This window comes from Marmota flaviventris, chromosome 9, assembly GCF_047511675.1.
Source record: "Marmota flaviventris isolate mMarFla1 chromosome 9, mMarFla1.hap1, whole genome shotgun sequence".
Lineage (NCBI taxonomy): Eukaryota > Metazoa > Chordata > Mammalia > Rodentia > Sciuridae > Marmota > Marmota flaviventris.
In genome coordinates, this window is record NC_092506.1 from 103,817,000 (window position 1) to 103,840,714 (window position 23,715).

Consider the following 23,715-nt stretch of genomic DNA (forward strand, 5'->3'; position numbering starts at 1 on the left):
AACAACAAAGAGACAAAGCTGATGCTGTTGGAGAGTGTGAGGACGATGTCCAGAGTGGTGTTCCTGGATTAGGTGAGGAGGGCTGGGATTGGGTATGGAGAAGGACGGGCTGCTTTGGTTAGGGGCATACATGCATGGTTCATTCAAGTGAAAAGAGAACACATAGTATTTGAGGACAGGTGCAGGGAGATGGATGGACATAGTGGAAGCTTGTGGGGATTCTCTGTGGATGGCCTCTGCTCTCCTAGTGAATCAGGAAGCCAGGTCAGTGGAGTGAGGGTGGAGGAAAGGCTGGGAGGTCGCACGTGAGGAGTCATAAAATAGTCATCTAGGTGCACCAGAATCACCTGAGGGCCTGTGAAAGCCTTCCCACCTGCAGGTGTTCTATTCAGGAGGTCCGCGGTGGGCCTTAGATTTTGCTTTTTTTTTTTTTTTCCCAGCACCAGGGATTGAATCCAGGGGCACTTAACTACTGAGCCACATCTCCAGCCCTTTTTTTGTATTTTATTTAGAGACAGGGTCTTGCTAAGTTGCTGATGCTGACTTTGAACTTGCAACCCTCCTGCTCAGCCTCCTGACATTGGGATTACAGGTATGTCTCGCTGTGCCCCACAGTTTTATATTTCTAATAAGTCTTCAGTCACAGCTGCAGCTGCTGGTCTGGGAATGACTCTGAGGATTACTGAGCTGGAGAAGGACAGTGAATGGACTGCAGGATGCAGCATGGTCACCAGGCAGCATCAAGGGCCCGTTTGAGGTTAGGAATCATGAATCCAAAGCGTCTCTGATCAGCATTCTTTTTCATCTCATCCACAATTACTTGTGCAGGCAAGTCGATTGACTTGCCCTGGGGCATATAACAGGCTCCACATTTCTTCCTCTTTAAAAAAACAACAATTTTGTAGGGCGCAGTGGCATATGCCTATAATCCAGTGGCTTGGGAAGCTGAAACAGGAGGATCTCAAGTGCAAGGCCTGCCTTGGTGACTTAGCAAGCCCCTAAACAACTTAGTGAGACCTTGTCTCATAAAAGAAAAAGGGCTGGGGATGTAGCTCAGTAGTAAAGTGCTTATAACAATGTCCAACAATTTCTGGCACACGAGGAGTGCCCAAGATCACTGCCATCCACCAGCTTCTACCTGCCTGGGGCTGATGATGCTTAATCTGCATTTTCGGTAGACCTCATACCTGAGCACCAGTCATGATTACCCATCTGCGTCTTGACATACCCCTGAAGGTCCCATCAGATCCCAACCTTAACAGGAGCCCAAACCTTAAACTCATCATTTTCTATTCAGTTTCTTCCCTTTCTTTTTCCCCATGTCCTTTCAAGGTGCCATATCATCTATCCCATTCTCCAGCCAGAAATTTGGTGGTTTCTAGGGTTCTAGTTTTTCTCACTTCACTAATTTCCTTCCTTCCTTCCTTCCTTCCTTCCTTCCTTCCTTCCTTCCTTCCTTCCTTCCTTCCTTCCTTCCTTCCTTCCATCCTTCCTTCCTTCTTCCCTCTGCCCCTTGTACTAGGGATTGAACTCAGGGTGCTTAACCACTGTGCTACATCCCCAACACTTTTTTTAAAAATTTGAGAAAGGGTCTTACTTAGTTGCTTAGAGCCTTGCTAAGTTGCTGAGGCTGTTTCGAACTTGTGATCCTCCTGCCTCAGCCTCTCCAGTTGCTGGGATTACAGGGGTGCACCACCAAGCCAAGCTCATTCACTAATTCTTATAAAAATATTATCATAACTCAGATATGCATAAAACATTACACCTGTTTTCTGTGATATATCTACATCTCTATTTTGAGTCAGTCCCTATTCTACTGGAGTGGTGGACACTTAATTTTAGTCAGCTGGAGGAATCTTGCCTCCTCTTTCCAGGATTTGCCCAACTTCTAGAAGGATGGTTCATATGTATTTTTTTTTCCCCCAAAGCACAAGAGGAAGAAGATCCTGTTACTAGAATGGCCACCTTGTGTCCACTGAGACACCTTGTGTCTATTGCCTGATTCCTGCTCATGTGGCTTCTGTAGGTCTCGTGTCACTATGTCACTCCTGGACACATGGACATCATCCTGCTGCTACTTTTTCCTGGAGTGGAATGAGAAGGTGTGATGCTTTCTGTGGCTCTAGCTGCCTTCAAAATGGTTGCCCTCTGCAGTTTTTCTCTTTCTGGGCCTTGTCTCCTTTCTGGCTCTAGCCAGGACTTGGCCTGGGGCTCTGTCAGACCTCTAACACCTATGTGGGGGTCTGCTGCCTCTTCATGCTCAGGAGTCCAAGGACAGAGCCACTGACCTCCATGTCTGTCACTGCTTTCCCAAGGCTGGCTCCTGTCTGTGGTGCTAACACCAATGTGAGGTTTTGGCTTGTCCAAGGTTATGTTCTCCATGTTTTTGTCCAGGTGGGAATCCTGCCTGTTTTCTGAAGACCCTGAAAGGCCTAGGCAATTGGAATTTAAAAGCCAGAAGAGTTTCCCATTTCCCACTTGTTTTTTTCTTTCTTTTTTTTCTTCTTCTTCCTCCTTCTTCTTCTTCTTCTTCTTCTTCTTCTTCTTCTTCTTCTTCTTCTTCTCCTCCTCCTCCTCCTCCTCCTCCTCCTCCTCCTCCTCCTCCTCCTCCTCCTCCTCCTCCTTCTCCTCCTTCTCCTTCTCCTTCTCCTTCTCCTTCTCCTTCTTCTTCTTCTTCTTCATCTTCATCTTCATCTTTTGGTACTGGGGGTTGAACCCAGGGTTGGTTTACCACTGAGCTACATCCCCAGCCCTTTTAATTTTTTTTTTTTTTTTGAGATAGGGACTTGCAGAGTTGCTGAGGCTGGCCTTGAACTTGAGATCCTCCTGCCTCAGCCTCCCAAGTTGCTGAAATTACAGATGAGCCCCAGCACACCCAGCTCCTCTCCTTCTTTTAAGCCCCATGCTCTCTGAAGCTCCTGGCATCTGGTCATGCTACAACCAGCCTTACTTGTGGCTGTCAACTGTGGGCACTTGGTATCTTTCCACCTTTCTCCCTCATCATTCTCAGTGATTTCAGTCTCCCTTTCAGCCTGTGAGGCCCCTGATCCCCCCCTTTCTCACTATATGTCATCTGCTTGCCCAAGAACAATTTCACATTCTTACCCAGTCTGGACTCTAAAAGGTCTCCTCGCCTCCTTCAGTATTGGGGATTGAATCCAGGGATACTATACCCTAGCTAGCCCTTTTTATTTAATTTTAAAATTTTGAGACAGGGTCTACATTCATGATGACGAATCTCAGATGGACATAGAGCTGCCCAGTGTTTCTATCATGTCTGGCTGCTATGATTATTTTCCCACTGAATTTAGCTTTCTATTGCCACATATCACATACTCAGAAATGTAGTGGCTTAAAAAAACAATACTTGTTGCCTCACAGTCTGTAGGTCAGAAATCCTGGTGGGCTCAGCTGGTTCTCTGGGTAGGCGCTCACAAGGCCAAAATCAAGGTGCCAGCTGGGCTGGATCCTGTCTGGAGGTTTGTTCAGGTAGTTGGCAGGACCTAGTTCCTCAGAGCTGCAGGGGTGAAGGCCCTGTTTCCTCACTAGCTGCCAGCTGGGTCTGTCGTCTGCTCCTAGTGGCTAGGAGTATTCTTTCTGTGGCCATCTGTGGCACATTGAATCACCTTTGTGCTTTGATCTTTCCTAGACCACTGGCCAGAGAAAGGGCTCTGATTTTAAGGGCTCATGTTATTGGATGAGGCCTACCCGGATAATCCCCGCCTTTTAAGATTAAGTATGCCATACACGCTAGAAAGCACGGGGATCAGATGAGATCTGATCCCCAGACTCCAGGGGTTAGGGATATGTGATCATGGAAGGCTATTTTTAGAATTCTGCTACCACTATGACTTTCTGATATATGATGAGTTTCTATTATTTCCTTAAAATTTTGGGAGCATTGAACCTTGAGAGGTTAAGGTCATTTAACCAGGATTTGAAGCTAGATCTCTCTGACTCCTGGAAATAAGCATTTGCCCGTGCTGCTTGGAGTATTACTTCCTTTTTTCAAAATGCCCCCACACCCCTCCATCTCTTTAGTGTCTATGGTTCAGCTGATGACCTTTTCATGTACTTCCTTGAGAAAATAGTGGCTTCTCATATGCAAAGCCCTGTCCTTTGCTGTTTTCTGTTGCTATGACTTAATTCTCCAAACTAGGAAATAAAAAAAAATTGATTTGATTCTGGGTTCTGGAGGCTGGGAGATCCAAGTGTATAGGGCCGGCATCTGCTTGTCATCTGGGAAGGGCCTTCTGGCTGCATCATGACATGTCAGAGGCCCTCTTACGGTGAGAGAGCAAGTGTGGCTTCTTATAAAGCCACCAATGCCATCATGGGGTCCCACTCTCATGACCTTATCTACTCCTTACTACCTTCAGAGCCCCCACTTTCAATTACCACTAACATATTTGGGGATTAAGTTTACAAAATGAACTTTTGGGGGGACACATTTAAACCATAGTAAGCCCCAAACCTTTGAGTCACAAACCTCCTCCTTCTACACCGATTTTGTCTTTTTTTTTTTTTTCCTGACTCTAGATCCCTCCTCTCTTGCTTTCCCAATGACTCCCATTTTTCATGTTCTTCTCTTTCTCCTTCCTTAGCCTTTCCCTGTCTCCACAACCTCAGCAGCAACACACAGCCATGCTCTAGTACTGCCTGTCTTAGAAACAAATGAAGATGGGTGCAGAGGTGCACTCCTATAATCCCAACCACTCAGGAGGCTGAGACAGAAGGATCACAAGTTAGAGGCCAACCTGGACAACTTAGTGAGGCCCTGTCTCAAAATTTAAAAGAAAAAAAAAAAAAAAAAACAAAGCAAATGCTCCTGGACTCTACCTCCCACATCAGCCACAGCCACACTTCCTGAATAAAAGTCTACATTAGCCATTCAGTCTCATGCACCCACTCCAATCTGGCTTCTGTTACCACCACTCCATTGAACTGCTCTGCCAGTTATCATCCCTGCATAAATTTAGTGTCTTTAAAAAACAATTTATTGTTGTGTCTTATTCTTCTGTGGTTGGCTGGGCTCAGCTGGGAAATTCTCACTTGGGTCTCTTTCTTGTGAGATTGCAATCAGTGACTGGAACTGAAGTCATCTGAAGGCTCAGCCTTGCTGGAAGTCCAAGACAGTTCACACATGGCTGGCAGTTGACCCTGGCTGTTGGCTGGGAGCTTAGCCAGTGCTGGTGACTGGAGGGCCTCCATGCGTACTCTGCATAACTTGCACATCTCAGAATGGCAGCTGGGTTCTAAGAGGGAGTGTCTCAGGGCTTTCTGGGGGAACCCGCTGGAAGCAAGTCTTCTCAAGAGTGAGTGTTGGCATCTGGTGCGGCCCTTCTTGCAGCATCATGACACGACAGAGGCCCATACATGGTGAGAGAGCATGCCATCCTGGGGTCCCACCCTCATGACTCCATCTCATCCTAATCATCTAGTCATGCAGCTTCACTTCCCCACAAACTCTTGGGCATAAGCAAGACACAGTCCACATGAGACTCAGTGGGAAGGGATTACACAAGAGTGCAGTTGATTTAGGGGGCCATCTTTCACGGATTGCTACTACAGTCACCAACAAGTTGGTCCTCATCTTCTTGAGTTCTTAACAGTAGTTGACTTGGTTGAACATTTTTTCCCCCAAAATCTCTCCCTTCTCCGGCTCCGTAGGCCCCTGGCTTTTCTCTTTCCTCACTGATGCTCTTCCATCTCCTTTCCTTCTCTTGCTGAAACCTAAAACTACGACAACTTCAAATTCTAGGCCTAGAATTCTAGAATCATTTGCAGAATTATTTTTCTGAAGTGTTTCCCTGCACCCTCTTCTTTGTCCTGTAGTCAATGCTGACTGTACAAATGCTCTCTTCTGCTAGATATTACCTTTAACTTTGACCTCTGATCTGTGCTCAGGACTGGGATATAGTCTGTCTTCTTTTTTGGGGAAGTAGAAGTCATTTTTTTTAATACTATTTAGTATTAAATAAATAATTTATATGGCCACATATAAATTATTAACCATACATAGTAATTGGCAAACAAGTATATATTGTGTGTATATGTTCTTTTTTTTCATTTCCAGTATCTTTCATTTCCTCCCCTCTTTCCTCCCCCATCTACTTGCTCTACTCCACCATCACTCTTCTGTTATTATTTTTCAAATTAATGCATCCAGCTGTCTTCTTGTTTGGGGGCATGGGTACTGGGATTGAATCCAAGGGTGTGCTACCACTGAGTTATATCCATGACCGGTTTTTAAAAGACAGGGTCTTGCTAAGTTGTTGAGGCTGGCCTTGAACTTGCAATCCTCTGCCTCAGTCTCCTGAGTAGCTGAAATTACAGGTGTGAGCCATGCACCATTAGAGCCATGTCCTCTAGGTTGCTTTTGGTATTTTTTTGTTTTTCTTTTTGCAGTGCTAGGGATTAAACCCAGGATCTTACACATACTGAGCAAGTGCTCTACAGTGGAGCTGCATCCCAGCCCCACTGTCTTCTTGATAGCTCCGTGTAGGTGTCTAGTGGCGATTCAGACTTAATACATCCAGCTCTCCACTTCCACACCCTCCAGCCTGTTCTCTCTCAACAGATGCATCATTACTCTCTCATATTTAAGCAAACACACAGGGGATACCAGATTCCGTCTAGATCCTAGATTCTGTCTCACTATTCTTAACCCCCTCTCCCCAACTTCCAATAAGCAAGTCCTGTTTTTTTTTTTTTTTTTTTTTTTTGTGTGTGTGTGTGTGGGGGGGAGAACTTTAATATATTTCTCCAAATATATTTGATTTTGATTGTTTAGAAAATTAATACATTTAGCTAGACTTGGTGGCACATGCCTATAACCCTAGCAATTTGGGTCACTGAGGCAGGATCACAAGTTTAAAGTCAGCCCTAGCAGCTTAGGGAGGCCCTAGGCAACTTATCAAGACCCTGTATCAAAAGTAAAAAATATAAAAAAGGGCTGGGGTTAAGCACCCCTGATCTGGTACCAAATAAATAAATAAATAAAAAGTAAAAAAAAAAAAAAGAATATAAAAGTGATCTGTGACCTTATCTTACATTCTCATTCATCAAAACATACTCCCAGTTAATTATCTATTTCTTTTGCTATTTATTTCTCTACTTAAAATTTTCATAGGTATGTTTTTTCTTAATTGTCTAGTGTTAAGTATTATATATTGACTTTCAACTATGGAAAATGTGGGGTTTAATGGTGTTTAACACTTTAATATGCCCATTTCTTCCACAACCAAATATATTCACTTATCATTTTCCATTGCTTCCCAAATAGTTTTATCACAATTTTTAGTAAAGTCATTACCTAATGCTGTGTTAGTCCATTTAGGCGCTATTACAAAGTACCATGAACAGGGTAGTTTATCAACAACAGAAGTTTGTTTCTCATGGTCTGGGAAGTCGAAGATTGAGGGCCCACATTTGGTGAGGGCCTTCTCTTTTTTTTTAATTTATTTTTTAGTTTTTGGTGGACACTCCAGCCCAGTGAGAGCCTTCTTGTGCTGTATCATGACATGGCAGAAGGCATCACATGATGAGGGAGAGAGGGAGGTATGCCTGTTGAGAGCAAGAGAGCAAAAGAACCCTCCCATCCCTTCTACAATTGGCATGAATCCACACAAGAGGATGGAGCCCTCAGGACCTGAACACCTCGAATTAGGCCCCACCCCCAATACTGTTGCATTGGGGATTAAGTTTCCAACACATGCTTTTTCGGGGTACATTCAAACACTGAAACTTCTCAAGAGTACCCTCTTCAAATCCTGTCACCTTGGGGGTTAAGGATTTTAACCTAGGAATTTTGGAGGGATACAAACATTCAGGCTCTAGCAAGCATTTATATTAATACGATTATATAAATATTATTTGCAGATAAACCATGTAATGGGCTATGGTTATCATTTTTCCCTATGGAGTGAATATTTGCCATTGTGGGGGGATTTTTTTAAGAATTATATTTAAAAAATTTTAAAATAATTACAGATTTATAAGGAATTATAAAAATAGTGCAGGAGGTCCTGTTTGTACCCTTGAACAGTTTCAAGGCCTCCTGCATTCCTTACCCATTTCTCTAGTGGTAACATCTTGATCAGCTGCTGTGCACTAGCTAAGGTGGGAACTGATGCTGGTATAATACTTGGACCTTACTCAGATTTCACCAGTCCTCTGTTTTAGCTCTGTGTCTCTCAAAGCTACCACTTCCCTTTGTTTTTACCACTACAACATTGTTCTGAGCTGCCACATCTCTGTTAGGACTACTGCAACATCTTCCTGACTTCTTGCTATTCTCCAGTCTGTTTCCACATAGCAGCAAGAAGAAGCTTCTAATCACAAGAGTAGATCAAGTCCTTTAACACTTTCCTATTGCTCTTAGAATACAATTCTAACTCTTCATTATGACCTCCAAGACCCTGTGGGATCTGGCTATTTTACCTCCTTATTTTATTCTTTCTTTCTCTACCTTATTTCCTTCCTTCCTTTCTTCTTTCTCTCTCTCTCTCTTTCTCTTTCTTTCTTTCCTTTTTTGCAGTACTGAGGATTGAAACCAGAACTCTGCAGATGCAAGGCAAACATTCTACCACAGAGCTACATCCCCAGCCCATTTATTTATTTATTTAAAGATTTTTTTAGTTGTAGATGGACACAATATCTTTATTTTATTTATTCATTTTTTATGTGGTGCTGAGGATTGAACCCAGCGCCTCACATGTACAAGGCAAGCGCTCTGCCACTGAGCCACAACCCCAGTCCCATTTATATATTTTTGAGACAGGATCTTGCTGTGTTGCCCAGGCTGACCTTGCACTTGTGATCCTCACGTCCCAGCCTTCTGAGTGGCTGGGACACAGGTATGTGCTTCTGTACCCAGCAGTGTCTCCCTCTTTAATGACATCTCAGACCCCTCCTTGTCTTCAGGCCTTGAGTGACCCTGACTGTTCCCTCCACCTTGTGCCTCCAGCAGTCCTCAGTGGCTGGCTTTTTGTTCTTTTTCAGGCCTCAGCTCAGAGGCCAGCCCCTCAGGCTCTCTCTGATTAACCTAACTAAAGTGTCATCTGTTTTTCAACATCAAATCTGTAGGTAAGTCCTATTGGTTCTATTTCAAAATATATTCAAAATAGGATTGCATCATGCCTTGTCAGCTACCTAGGCCAGCTCTAGTCTAAGCTCTCATCATTTCTGGCCTGGACTGCTGCAGCAAGTTAGCTGATGTCCTTTCTTACACTCCTACAGCACTTTCTTCACAAGCCAAAGTAGTCTTTAAAAATGCAAATGGAGTGGGGAGGGCCTGGGGTTGTGGCTCAGCAGTAGAGCATAGCCTAGATTGTTCCTTTAGCCTGGGGGAGGCCCTGGGTTTGATCCTTACTCAGCACCACATAAAAATAAATAGATTAATTAAAGATTTAAAAAAAGATGCAAATTAAAAAAAGCATAAATCTATAATTAATGGATGTATTTATTGGTTTTCTTGCTTAATGTCCATTTCCCAGTCTAGAGTATAAGATTCCCTTACTTTTCTTTTTTTTTAGGTGCTGGGAGTAGAACCAGGGCCTTGTGCATGCTAGGCAAGTACTTTACCACTGAACCCATTTCCAGCTCTTTTAAAGACTTTTTTTTTTTTTTTGAGGCAGGGTCTCACTACGTTTCCCAAGCTGGTCTTGAACTTGAGAATCTTCTGCCTCAGACCCCTGAGTTGCTAGAGTTACAGGGGTGCAGCATGACACTGGGAAAATAAGTTCTATTGGGTGTGTTAGTCAGCTTTTCATCACTGTGACAAAATAAGATAACCAAATAAGATAAACAGCCTACAAAGGGGAAAGATTTATTTTGGCTCATTTTGGTTTCAGAGGTTTCAGTCTATGGTTCCACTAGCGCCCAGAGTTCCACTGTCCTCTTCAAGGTGGGGTTCTGTCTATTTTGTATAGTTTTTAATTGTGTAAAACATATTTAACAAAAATTTTGCCATCTCAACTCTCTTTAAAAATAAAGTATAGCAGTGTTAAATACATTCACATTGTTGTATTACATCACCACAGTTCATCCACAGAACCCTATAACTCCCCATTTCTGTTCCGTCTCAACCCCTGGCAACTTTCATTCTGCATTTTGTCTCCAGGAATATGACTTTAGGCTTCCTTTTTTCAATCAAAACTTGCCATCTTACCCACTTTTTTTCTAAATTTATTAATTAATTTATTTTGTAGTAGAACATCTTACCTACTTTTAAGTGTATAGTTCAGGTAGCTATTTTTTTTTTCCAGTACCAGAGGTTGAACCCAGGGCCTCATGCATGCTAGCCACTACTGAACTATACACCCAGTTATGTGTTCAGTTCAGTGGTGTTAAGCAGTGGCTTCTTTTAAAGGTGATTTTAGGTTTAGCTGTGAGTGTAGAAAAACCTCAAATAATAGTAGCCTAAATAAGAAGGTTCATTATCACTAAGGAACCAGGCTCCTGTTTATGCTTCATCATTTGTAACACACAGTTTGCCATCTCAAAGTTCAAGATGGCTACTCCAGTTATACATTCCCGCTGATATGAACATGAAATGGGGAGAAAGGCAAATTTTCTCTCTCTTAGAGCACTTCATAGAAATTACATTTATTTTGTACTTATGTCCGGTTGAACAGAGCCTAGCAATATAGGTTCATCCTGCAGCAAGGAAGTTGGGAGATGTGGTCTTCATTTTGGGCCACATATTTCAGTTTTAATTTGTAGGTCCTACTGCTGAGAAAGAAGAGAAGGCATGTTGGGGATCCTCTCCTCCCCAGTGTTTGCCATTTCTTCCCTGCCTCAAGGCACTGGTCACTGCACTGAAACCAATTCCTTGCTTCCTGGAGTTTGGACTCTCAGCCAGGGGATGTCTTTTTAAAAAAAAATATTTATTTTTTAGTTTTAGGTGGACACAATATCTTTTATTTTATATTTATGTGGTGCTGAGGATCGAACCCAGTGCCTCATGCATGCTAGGCGAGTGCCCTGCCACTGAGCCACAATCCCAGCCCCCCAGGGGATGTCTTTTATCCCTGAGCATGGAAGCAGGTGCATTTCAGGTTGCATAAATAAGTGATTCCTGCCCAACCATCTTATTTTAATAATTATTGAAAGGAAGTTCTGAAGCCTAGTGACTAGGATCTTTTAGTGTCATCCAGTTCAAGTTCCATTGAATTTAGGAAACTGCTTTATGCATAACTGGTGGATGGCTTCCACCAGGCCATACCCACTGCCAGGATTCCCTGACCCCACGGCTGGGCAGGCTCTTCCTGGAGCCCCACGCAGCCTTCATGGTAGTCTGCCATTGGTCCACCTGCCCTCCATAGTCTGCATCCAATTCCACACCTCCTCCTGCTTCCAGGCCTTCTTTTTGCAAATCTATACAAGCTGTTTCTCCTTGAAGGGTGGGGGTCATTCTGGGCCTAATAGTCTCCTGAGGCCAAGAATCTGGGCAGGAAATTTGTCCTACCTTTGTTCCAAAACCCTCCTGGATGGAGCAGAAGAGAGCCAACAGCCCTCACACCTTGCCAGGAATCTGAAGGAATCCAGACTCAGTGTTCTCGTACCAATGAAAGAGGAAATGAGTTCACTCAGGATTTGCTTTTTTCACATGTGAAGACACATATGCCCTCCCCAGTATGAAAACTGCAAATTCAGGGAGAAGACAGATGTCCTGCCAAGGAAGTAAGAGAATGTGTATCATAGGTCCCCTGATGCTGTGCAGATTTCTTGGTAGGCCCGTGAAAGTCTCCCCATGTCTCCTGGAGATCCCTTTCCCTGCCCAAGGGAGTTCCTGGAAGTCAGGGAGAGCCTACCCTGGCACCCTGTGCAGCTGTCGTCAGTGAATCGTCTAATCCAAACTGGGGATTCAGAGGGGCATCTGATGCTCTTGGGCAAGAATTCTAGACCATAAGGTAGGAAATAGTGTGGCTAAAGAGCCAGGTGGGAAAGAGGTGAGGAGCAGCAAAAAGGTGGGTGGGGCCATGTCTTTGGCAAATGTGTCTTCATGAGACATGGGGATTTTCACTGGCCAACCAAGAAATCTACACTCAGGCTGCGGTTGAGGCTCAGTGGTAGAGCACTCGCCTAGCATGTGTGAGGCACTGGGTTCAGTCCTCAGCACTGCATAAAAATAAATAAAGGTCCAACAACAACTAATAAAATATAAAAAAAGAAAGAAATCTGCACAGCATCAGGGGACCTGTGACAAACATCCTCCTGCTCCCTTGGAATGATGTCCATCTCTTCCCTGAATTTGCAGTTTTCATGTCCTTTCTAAATACTGTCACCATAGATGTCCCACGGCCTCCACAGACCTGCTGGCCTGATCAGAGAGGCCTGCCTCTAAAAGCCTGTGGCCACCTGCTCATGGCCTGGTCTTTCTGGGTTGGTTTGTGTTGTGAGGTCTGAAGACCTCTTCCTTCACCTTTCCTGCCTTCCCATAGTCCATCGTCCTCTGCTGGCCTCCTTAGGCTAACCCTACCTGCTCCATGCCTCAGGGATGCTCCCCTGAGATGATTGCAGCGGGCAGTCCCATCTCTGGGGCCCCTGTCTAAGAGTGTTGTTAAGCTTCAGGGAGATAGTGTCAGGTGTGACAAAAGGCATAGAGGAGGCATCATGCAGGTGCCAGGGTCACACACTGGCCTCTCAGATGGGGCTTCACACCTGGCCTCCCAATTCTTTCCTGAAAGACATTTGAGTTTGATCTCTCACTACCCTGAACTTGGCATCTGAACTCCATTCCCCCTTGATGTCTCTTCTCACCAAGTCTTCTTTCCTAGCCCCAGGAGTGCTGAGCAAGAACCAGGGTCACAAGGGTGTCCCGTCCCCAGAGAGCTCAGGGCTGGCTGCATCAGCTGACTGCCCTGCAGTCTCGTGTTCTGTGATGGGAAGTTTCTTCTGCTTTATTTTGGACATGGTCACCAGAGGGGCCAATGCAGGGCATAGGCGTTGGCGGGAGGTAGTGGAAGAGTGGGAGCAAGTGGCATTAATTTAGATGTGAGCCTTTAAGAAAAATGCTCAGAGAGAACCATCCTATCCAGTGCTAAATATCAAATGAGTCAGCCTCCTCCCCCACATTCCCTGGCAGAGTGGGGCAGGCTGGCGTGGCTGCCTCGCTAACTCGCAGCAATGGAGCCCCAGTCCCAGGATGACCCTGATACTTGTTCGTATTTTACTCATTACTCTCAGGGGCGGGAGACAGGGGTGAGGCTTTGTTACCTTTCCAATTCAGGGGGACAGTATTTGGCTCCCACCCTTTCTTTGGCTATTATTGCCTTTTGGGTTGAAGAATTCATGCCGGTCCTGTCACCTTGATGGCATGGACATCTCCCACCAAACCTCCCTCCTGTGCTCCAGTGTCTGCCTTCTCAATGGTAAATGGGACTCAGGGGGCATTTCTGAACAAACAAGGTGAGAAGAAAAAGCAGACTGCATGCCTCAGCACTTGCTCATGCAAAGCTGCTTGCAGAGCCAGGGTTGCGAGGCTCGGCCCACACATTGGCAGGTGGGTCCCTTGTTGCAGCCAGGTGAGTCAGCAAAGAGGGAACTTCCATTTATCTGGGCAAATATGTCTTATTAGAGTTATTCTGAAAAGAAGCCCAGCCTGCAGAGGCATGTCCCTGAGGATGGGGTTTGCAGAGAGTGGTGGGAGGGGAGAAGACAAGGAAAGAGGAAGGGCTTGTGTCCCCCAGGGTCTCCTCAGATCTCTAGCCCACGGAGATCCCCAGCCAAGGGAAGAAGCAGCCCGGGGACTGCAAAAGCAGAGATGGACACAAGGACAGACTCCAGAGGCTTGGTTTTATTGTGCAGTTTGCTTTTTCCTCAATGAGATGCCATTAAGCTGTGGTGGCACTATACACAGTCACGGGACAGGCAGAGCTGCCGGGTGGGGAGCTGGGTGTTGGGAAAAGCCGTCTCCCAAGGAGTGTGCTACTTCAGGGTCTCACTCCATGGCCTGCCTTGGGCCCCCCTCGGTTCCCGAGGAGGCAAGTCTGCGGGGCAGGGGCTGTCTGGGGGCTCAGGGCCCAGCCAGCAGGGGCTGGCACTTATGGGCAAGGGAAAGAAGAGCCTCCCTTCGGAACTTGGGCCAAGCTCTGAGGCTCTGGGACTCTCTCCTTCCTCCCTGCAGAGCCTGCAGGTTAGTGATCTGGAAGCTCTTGGGAGCTTGGGACAATCCAGGAAGGGGTTTGTCCTCCTCTGCCACCCTCACAACTGTAGGCTGCAGCAGTGAGGGACAGCAGCCTCACATTTCAGCGTCTTTCACTGTGGAGGGGTGATGCGCTCTCACCTCCCACCCGCTTCTCCACCCCTCCATTTTGTGCTGCTGCTTCTGGCCGACTCTGCATCTCCACTGGATCAGGCCTCTGGCCCAACGTCCCTAGGAGACTTCTGCTGTGGCAAGAGGGTGGCTTTTTTGCTGTGGCTGAGAATGTTCCTGGAGACGCTCAGTTCTCACCCTCACGCCATGGACTACACATGCTGGGCGGTGCCCTCACACCAGGGTCTTGAGGTGCTAGGTCTCAGAACAGAGCATATCTGCCAGACCCAGACACACCCCACCCCCTCCCTGTCCAGGTTGTCCCAGGCCTGTGGTTCTGGTAGGTGTGGATAGACTCACCCAGAGACTGGTACCCTCTACTGGTCACATGATCTCACTCTCCACCAGGTCTCCTACCCTGGCTTCCCTTGTCACAAACTCCCAAAGAAAAGGAAGGATAAACCCTAAATAAACCAGACAGAAGCAGCTCTGGAACAAAGAGTACAAAAAGACAGCCAGTGGCGTGCGGAGAGGGTGAAGTGGCAGTGGGTTAGGTGGGTGGATGATGGCATGCAGCACTGGGATTCCTTACAAGGGGTGGGGTCCCCATTTCTCCCCAAGGTGTGAGAGGGACTGGGAGGAGAGGGTCAGCCAACTCAGAGAAGCAGGACCTTCTCTGCACTGGGCCCTGAGGCTTCCTGTGTCCTCCATGGGCCCAACCAGTCACAGGGAAATGAAATCCGTGGCCTGGAGGAGGGAGAGTGAGAGCAGGAGCAGCAGCAGCCATGAGGTATTCTGAGCCAGCAGGCTTATGCCCTCACACTTGACCAGCTTGTCTGTGAAGAGAGAATGGGGTGGGGGAGGGAACAGGACTCAGGCAGGGAAAGGCCCAAAGTAAGAGTGTGTTCCCTTCAGAGGAATTGGTGCCATGATTGTTAGCTAGACCAAGCTGGTCTAGAAGAATCAACTGTCTTTCCCATTTGCAGATTTCTGAGCCCCTTGAACACATATCTTATGAAAATCTTGGTAAACATCATCACAAGAAAACTAGGTGAGGGAGGTAAGGTCATTTCTGCTTTCCAGGTGGAGGAAAGGGTTGGGAGGCCAAATGTCTGTAGTTGCAGTAGAAGTGGCTACTACACTGCTCTTGCTGTCTGACAGGCTGCTCTTCTCCCATCCACACTGAAGGCAATGGCACCCCAGGGGACCAGGCAGCAGTAGGGAGAGGGGAAGGGAGCTATGGGCTCCTTGCCTTTCCAGCTAGCTAAGGACACTAACTGCTGTCCTCACCAGCCTGGTTGTTCTCAGCCTTGTTTGGGGACTTGTCTCACCTCTGAGCACAGAGATGTTCTGTGACTGGGGCATGGTTTGAGGCTGACCGGAGAGGCGGAGTTCGCACGTGTAGATCCCCTCATCCTTGTTGGTGAAGTCAGCTAAGTAGAGGACCTTCATGTTGTACTTGCTGGTGAAGTTGGTCCGGGAGCGGTATGAGTGCTCGGGTACCCCCACGGTGCCAAAGAGCACGTGCTTCTTTTTCTCACGGGTCAGGCTGAATTCGTACTGGATGGGCGAGGTGGTGGTATTCTCATGGTGGCAGTCCAGACGGAGGCTCTGGTTCACCAGGCAGGCCGTTAGGCTGGTCACCTTCTGCCCTCGGGATACCTGCAAGACTGGCACCAGCAGTGCCCCCTTCGAATTGGGGGAGAGCTGACAGAGCAGGGGGCCTCCCACCCACATTAAGAGTAGACATGGGCCAGGCTCAGCAGAACATAGGGGTCACTCATTGAGTGCTTCCTCCCAAACCAGGAGTCCTAGAGGGACAGTCCACCCTGCCAGACTCCAGACTCCCTCCCTAGTCTGTGTGAGCCCTCGGTCTTGTGTGTGTGTGTGTGTTTCAAGGACAGGAGGTCTTGGGGGACCAGTGAGGGTCTTATTCCTCATCAGAGAGTCCAGTTCACTAGTATGGGGCAGGGCTCAAAGGATGTTTCTGAAGACCACCTCTGGCAGTCCGCAGGTCACTAGGTCGAGTGACTTGGGATGAAAAAGAGCCCTCTGTCCTTCAGTCACCTGCACTTTCTGAGGTTGCAAGAAAGATATTAGCTTCTCTGAAGGATAAGCCAGTATGCCTAGAATGCTAGCCCTGTCCCTTGCCCAGTACCTGCCAGCAGGACAGCGATGCCGATGGCCGGGTTCATGGTGCCACGAGCTCAGTCCTGGATATGGGGTGGGACGAGATGGGAATCAGCCAAGAGATGGGGCAAGTGTGCCCATACTTACTGCTAGGACATGGGCTCCTGGGGAACATGGTGGACATCTAAGCCCCTCCCTCCATCCCTCTTCCTCTCCCCATTTTTCTCAGAAGGTGGAACTGCCCTTGCTCTTTCCCCCTCAAGCACAGCAAGGAGGCAGGAGAACGCACCCTGGAATGGTGTGTCTGTGCTTGACCGCCGAGCACTTCCTAGTAGAGCTTCCTCCTTTGACTTTATTATTTAAGTTTGTGGTGCTGGGGACTTAACCTGGGGTGCTCTACTACTGAGTTACTCCCCTAGCCCCCCGCCCCCCACCAGGGACTGAACCAGGGGCACTCTACCACTGAGCCACATCCCCAACCCTTTTTATATTTTGAGACAGGGTCTCCCTAAATTGCTTAGAGCATGGCTAAGTTGCTGAGGCTGGCTTTGAATTCACTATCCTCTTGCCTCCTCTTCCCCAATCTCTGGCATTCCTGGTATGTGCCACTTCATTCAGCCCCAGCCCTTTTAAAATTTTTACTTTGAAACAGGATCCCACTAAATTGCCAAGGCAGGCCTCAAACTTGCAACCTTGAATTTGTGATCTTCCTGCCTCAGTCGAAAGTTGCTGGGATTACAGTGCACCCAGCTAGATGAATTTATCTTTACCACTTTTTTTTTTTTTTTCCCCCAGGAATGTAAGACCTATGAGGGCAGGACTCACTATTTAATTTTTTAAAAGTTTAATTTGATAAAAAATATATATAACATTTACTATCTTAACCATTTTTGGCAGTGGTGTACTAGGGATCGAACCCAGGAGTACTTACCATTGAGCTACACCTCCAGTCTTTTTCCCCCTTCTTTTTATTTTTAGAGACAGAGTCTCACTAAGTTGCCTACCTGGCCTACTTGTAATCTTCCTGCCTCAGCATCTGAGTTGTTGGGATTAAAGGTGTGCGCCATGGTGGTAGGCTCTTAGTCAATTTTTTATTTTTTTATGGTGTCTAAGATTGAACTCAGGCTCTCAATTATGCCAGGCAAGCATTCTACTACTGAGCTGCATCCTCAGTCCTCCTGACCTTTTTTTTTTTGGACCAGGGATTGAGCTCAGGGGCACTCAACCACATCCCCAGCCCTATTATGTATTTTATTTAGAGACAGGAATTGCTTAGTGCCTCGTCATTGATGAGACTGGCTTTGAACCCGCCATCCTCCTGTTTCAGCCTCCTGAGCCGCTGGGATTACAGGCCTATGCCACTATGCCCTGCTTGACCATTTTTTGAAGGGTTCAATTCATTAAGGTTTAGTACATTCACATTGCTGTGTAACCAAATCTCCAAGACTCTTTTTGTCTTTCAAAATGAAAACTCTAATGAGCAATTGAACAAAATTTCCTCATTCAGAGACTTATTTCCATTTGTTCGAAAAAATTTTTACCAATATCTAGAATATTTCCTGGTATATTAACAGATATTCAAAAGATATTTATTTATTTATTGGTACCAGGGATTGAACCCAGGGGCGCTTAACCACTAACTCACATCCCCAGCACTTTAAAAAAAAATCATTTTATTTAGAGACAGGGTCTTGAGTTGCTCAGGGCCTTGATAAATTGCTGAGGCTGGCTTTGAACTTGCGATCCTCCTGCCTCAGCCTCCCGCTGGAATTACCAGCCACGTGCTTGGCAAAAGATACTTATTGAATGAATGAAGAAATGAGGTTCTTTTTGAGCCTTAGATACCCATGGGGTTTGGGGAGGATTAGAAAAATGACAAACATTTGGCAGCACATTGCTGCATAAATGATCCTGAAAGGCTAATTGCTAGGGATGATGTCAGGTGTGTCTGGTCAATGAGCTCTGAGATAGGCTTCCACTGGGTGCTCAGTTAAGGTGTTGCCTGATGTGTTTAAGGGAAAGAAACAGTGTTCTCTGTAAAAGAGCCAAAAATGCTTCCAAACGTCAAGCGCTCTGGGATTTCAGGGGTTGCAGTTTTCTAGCCTGGCTTCAACTGGCTCCTTGCCTTATCTTTTAAAGCTTAAGGAAAAAAAAAAAAAAAAAAAAATATATATATATATATATATATATATATATTTTTTTTTTTTTTTTTTTTTTCAGCCTAGGCTGGACCAGCATCTTCGCGAGGTGACAAGGAATGGTAGTCTAGACTGTCCGCAGCAGGGCTAGCCTGAGAGCGGTCTCTGGAGGGGCGCGAGGTCACTGGAGGGGCCAGCGCCTGAGAAAGCGCTCAGGCCCTGCGTTGGTTCCCTGCGCCCGGGGGCTCCGGGAGCGCCTTTCACAGCCCAGGATACTTGGCGCTCAGCGCCTGGGCGGGCGAGGCTAGGGTGCCCTCTCCTTCCTGGGTACGGCTGCCGCCCCGTGCCGAATCCTGGGGCTCTGCAGCTGAGGAGCCTGGGCTGGCGCAGGTCTTTGATTTGAGGGCACTAGGTTACGGAGGAGGAGTACGGGCTTGGGAACTAGAAGAGGAAGGGGGAGCGTGGCCAGAGAAAGAAAGGGAATAAATTCATTGAGGCTGGGGCTGGGGGATGTAAAGCCAAAGGGAGGGTAGAGAGTGGTTAAGGAGGGGCAGTCTATTTTTTTCCTCTGCTGGGTGTCCCTGCAGCCCAAACCCAGAGAAGCCCTGCGCTGCCTCCCTCTCCAGCCCCCGCTCGGCTGGCCCCACCCTTCCTTGGTTTCTGTATTCTAATCTTCTCCTTTTTCAATTGAGGTTCCCCTTCCCCCTCTCTCATCCTTTTCAGATCTCCCCTCCCCCGTCTGCCTGCCTTCCACCCAGTCCCCGCCCGCGGCACTGCGGTTTCCCTACCTCTGGTGCCCCACACCCAGCCCGCGGCGAGGTCACCCTACAGAGATTCCCTGTAGCTTGCCACCCTCTGTCTTCTCCCCCCATTTCTGCCCCGCTCCCACCTTTGCGAACTGGGCTCGGTGGAGAGCCAGTGGAGAGTCTGGGTGGAGAGCAGAACCAAAGGCTGTCTTTAGTGTCCTTCCTCTCGGTTCTTCTCCAGCGCCCCAGCCCCAGATGACCGTCCTCCAGCAGTAAAAACTACCGAGCGCCTTCCGTAAAAGGCGGGCTGCGGCGTGGCTGCTACCCTGCAGCGCGTCCCACTCCCGCCCGGGCCTGGGAAGCAGATCCTTCCCCGGCGCCCTCAGTTTCCCGAAGCCTTGGGCTGAGAAGGCTTGTAAGGGCACCTGGTGGCTCTCCCTGCGACCCAGGTCCGGCCTGGCTCTAGCTCTCACCTGCGCTCTGTTGCTGTGCTGCAGCAGCCTCCTCTGGATGCACCGCCGCCTCCAGTTGCTGCACCCTGCAAAGAGCCCGCAGTTTTCACCAGGGGTGGGAGAAGGGAGAGCAGGGAGGGCCTCAGGGCTCAGCCAATCAGAGGCTGTGGGGAAAGGATGGAGGGGGCGGGCAGAGAAGGGGGGAGGAGGTGGTTGGGTCTTGGTGTGGGAAGGTGGCTGACTGCTGCAGAAGGGGGGTCCTCAGCCTGTGACTGGCTGGCTTGGCGAGGGACACAAGAGTGTTGGACCCTGAGATCAGGGTGGGGCAGCCTAAAAAACGTTAGCCGCTTCCCCGAGCCCCCGCAATGATTCTCTCCTTTTAAGGCTCTAACCCTTTCTTCTGACACGGTCTTCAGAAATCAGTGGGAAAACCAAAAGGTAAGGAATGCAGGAGGGAGGTCGGCTACACTTCCTTCTTGACTTCTCGGCTGGGGCCATCTTCCTCCCGAGCCACCCGTGAGAGGTTTCTATGTGGGAAAGTCCCGGTCTCTCTAAAGGAAGCGGGTTAGAGCAGCCCGTTGGAAGAAGGTAGGGGTTGCACCCTTTCTTGGTTCCCAGCCTAGCCCAGCCCAGCCCGCTTCCGGTACTCCAGTGGAGGCTGCGGGTTATTTCTGCTGTCTGGTACTCCTGTCTCCCTCCTGTGCTGGCACCTCCCCAACCAAAGGTCTGGTAGGTTCCTCTCACTTTTGTGAAAACTGTCTGGCCTTCAGACAAACTCGTGTTGTTTTTTACCAAGCACTGTGCTGGGCACTTTACATCAATGGTCACATTTCACCCCTGCAATCCCACTTCTGGGTTGGCCAGTTGCTGGCCTTGGAACCCAAGCCCTCAGTGCTGAGCCATTCCACTCTGCTGCGGGCAGCCTAGTGGGAGAGGAAATAGGGAGAACTCTGGGAAAGGGGTGGAGACTATGAAAAATCTGGAAAAAGAATAGGCCGAGACCTAGCTTTTGATTTCCTGGAGTACCTCTTCTACTTCATCAGTTTTTTCCCCAGTACTGGGGATTGAATCCAGAGGTACTTTACCACTGAGGTGCTTCCACAGCACTTTTTATTTTGAGACTGGGTCTCACTAATTTGCCCAGAATGTCCTTGAACTCGAAATCCTCCTGCCTCCCCCTACTCCTCCTGCCTCCCCCTACAGAGTAGCTGGGATTACAGGTGTGCACCACCAGGCCTGGCTACCCCATCAATGTGGTGTCACCAGAAGGAGTCCTTTTTTCACATCTGGTGCTGATGACTTGCCCACCCACCCACAAGTATGCCAATACATTTTTTAAAAAATAAAGGTTTATTTGATTGATTTGATCCTTCTGTCCTGTGTGAATTCTGGGCATGGTTTACTGTGAGCTGACCCTGCACTCCAGCTCTCTGCCTGCCCATTCTCCTGTTTCTTCATAGAAGTCAGCCCTGGCATCTTCACTGTAGTTCCAATACTGTAAAGGCACTGTTGGACTTTCTCCCTTGTCACACAAGTGGGAGTTTCATTTTCTTCTTTATCCCTTGGAGAGCAGCTAGGTGGTCTTCCAGAGCTTAGAGTGATGAACTACTCCAACTAGAATGAGCCTTGCAGATAGCCCAGTCCAAAGGGGGTGGTTTCACTTTGGTAAACTACAGAAACTTTATGAAAATTGCAGTTCCCCACCCCCCACCTAGGCCCCTCTCACTGTAGTTCTCAGTCTGCACTTTCCCCAAGCTCTGCAGGGTCTCAGACTATGAAACGCTTGTCTGCTAAGGCAACCCCTTTGCAAGGATGAGTCTACCTGGTTTTTCATTGTCCATAGGGAAAATTTTTAGGCCCTGGAATGGCTTGGCCTCTGGCTGCTGACCCCTACCACCCCATCTTTCCTGTTCATCTTCCTGCTGCATTCCTGACATGCTGGCCTCCTCTCTGACTCTCCATGGTGGGGTGTTTCCTTCTACTTGGCAGTTTTCTGATTCTTAAATCAGGGATTTTTCCTATTAGAACACAATTTGGCATCTAACTCTTTTTTTGCTTGCTTTCTCTTGTTCACGTGCACGCGCGCGCACACACACACACACACACACACACACACCCACAGCTGGAGATGGGAATACCCAGAGGTCTCTTAACCATACCCAGTGGTCCAGCCAATCAGGTCTCTGGCTGGCCAAAGCCCTTGGTGCTTCATCTCCCACCCTGCTGCCTCGTCTCTGAGTGTTGCTGGGCACAAGGCCTTGCTGTGCTACTTTGATAAAGTTAAGAGAACCTGGCCTACTTTCTGAGTCCCTAGGCATTTTGCCTTCAGGAAGGGGAGGGGGAGTGGCCTGTTAGGGCATGTAACTGTGCTTCTGCCTGAACAAGGTCTCCAGTGGGATGGAGTGAAAGACTCAAGTGGGATGAGATGAGGTTTGGGGACAGACCCAGGGTGATAAAGGGGAGGAGATTTTAAAACTCCCACTTCCTAATGGATAGTCAGAGTGCTAAAAGCAAGAGGGAATCCAGCCAAAGCAACAGTTCCTGCTACACTGGGGCTGCCCAGCTGCTTCCTTAGCCTTTCCTTCTCCCACTATCTCCTGCTGCCCCAGCTAGATTTCTTTAGGGCAACAAAGTATGGCCAGCCATTCCCTCTTCATATTCACAGGTTTCACAGAATGTCCTTGTAAACCCATGGAGGTGGTAGAGTCACCCCATTGTTTTTTAAAGGGGATCTGAAGTCCAAGAAGGGAAATAGTCTGTCAGAAGTCAAACACATACTTTGGGAAAGAGCCAGGCCTATGGATCTCATCTCCTGGCTTCATGCATAGTGCTCCCCAGTGTTCCCAGGGTGGGCGTCAGACCTTACTAGACTTATTTCACTGGTCCAGTATGTGAGGCACCCTGGGCATGTCTGTTAGATGGTTACCCTTGTTTGGATCCCCTCCTCTTTAGCCTATTGATGGGGGAAAGGTCCCTACCCTAGGGTTATGGGGATGCCTGAATGCATGACACCACCCTAGACAGGTAAGATCAATAGCAGGTTGTAGGTCACATATACTCACAGTCCAGAGGAGGACATCAGACACCATGAATTATCACACAGGACTTGCACTCAGAAATAGCATGTGCAGGAGGCAGGCTTTGAAGTATCAAAAAAGTTAGGATGTCCCCCATTTCCTCCTGGAGGGTGTGATTGGCAGTTCGAATAATTCCAAAGGCAGGTAGAAAAATGAAGCCCACTATTCAAGGATAAGCAGGAACTGTGCCTGGTCCTCTTAATAAAGAGGATTGTTTGAGCAGGGGTCTTATCAGCAGACGGGGAGGAGTACTTGTGTTTCCCTTCTGATTTTTAAAAATATTTATTCTTAAGTTTTAGGTGAACACAATATTTTATATTTATGTGGTGCTGGGGATCGTACCCAGTGCCTCGTGCATGCTAGGTGAGCACTCTTTCACTGCGCCACAACCCTAGCCCTCCCTTCTGATTTTATCAGATGTCAAAACATTTAAGGCCCTCCTGATTTTTTTAGCTGTCAAGTCTACACCCAGTTTTGGGTTAATTGATACCACATACCTGCTCTTTCTTTCTTTACCAGGGATGATCAAATCTAGGGGCACTTAACCACTGAGACACATTCCCAGCCCTTTTAATTTTTTGTTTTTTTAAAATTTTGAGTCAAGGTCTCACTAAGTTGCTTAGGACCTTGCTAAGTTGCTGAAGCTGGGATCCTCTTGCTTCAGCCTCCCCAGTTGCTGGGATTACAGGTGTGAACCACTGCACCTGGCCATACCTGTCCTTTCTGTAATTCATTTCTAAGGTTGTATCTTCCACTTTTCTGAAGTGGCTGTGGTAGATGGTATGTGCATTTAAAAAATTATAATTGTAGGTGGACAACATGCCTTTATTTGTTTAGTTTTTTTTTTTAATGCGGTGCTCAGGATCAAACTCAGTGCCACACACATACTAGGTAAGTGTTCTGCCACTGAGC

At 47.5% G+C, this 23,715-nt stretch overlaps 1 protein-coding gene across 1 annotated transcript; it reads right to left on the reverse strand.

Moving 5' to 3' along the window:
- Positions 1–13,781: 13,781 nt before the first annotated feature.
- On the reverse strand, positions 13,782–19,854 carry Thy1 (Thy-1 cell surface antigen). The gene is made up of 4 exons (XM_027930483.3): positions 19,748–19,854; positions 16,419–16,473; positions 15,592–15,930; positions 13,782–15,096 (listed from the first exon to the last, which is right to left on the reverse strand). The coding sequence occupies exons 2-4, from the start codon at positions 16,453–16,455 to the stop codon at positions 14,984–14,986; spliced, it is 489 nt and encodes a 162-aa protein (XP_027786284.1). The 5' UTR covers positions 16,456–16,473; positions 19,748–19,854; the 3' UTR covers positions 13,782–14,983.
- Between the last annotated feature and the right edge of the window lie 3,861 nt (positions 19,855–23,715).

What these genes read in the sequence shown, in the direction of transcription:
- Thy1 (XM_027930483.3), bottom strand. Translation starts at nt 16,455, where the DNA reads ATGAACCCGGCCATCGGCATCGCTGTCCTGCTGGCAG. An exon ending in CATCGCTGTCCTGCTGGCAG is followed by an intron (nt 15,931 to 16,418) that starts GTACTGGGCAAG and finishes TGCTGGTGCCAG; the next exon opens with TCTTGCAGGTATCCCGAGGG. An exon ending in GAACATCTCTGTGCTCAGAG is followed by an intron (nt 15,097 to 15,591) that starts GTGAGACAAGTC and finishes CTCTCTTCACAG; the next exon opens with ACAAGCTGGTCAAGTGTGAG.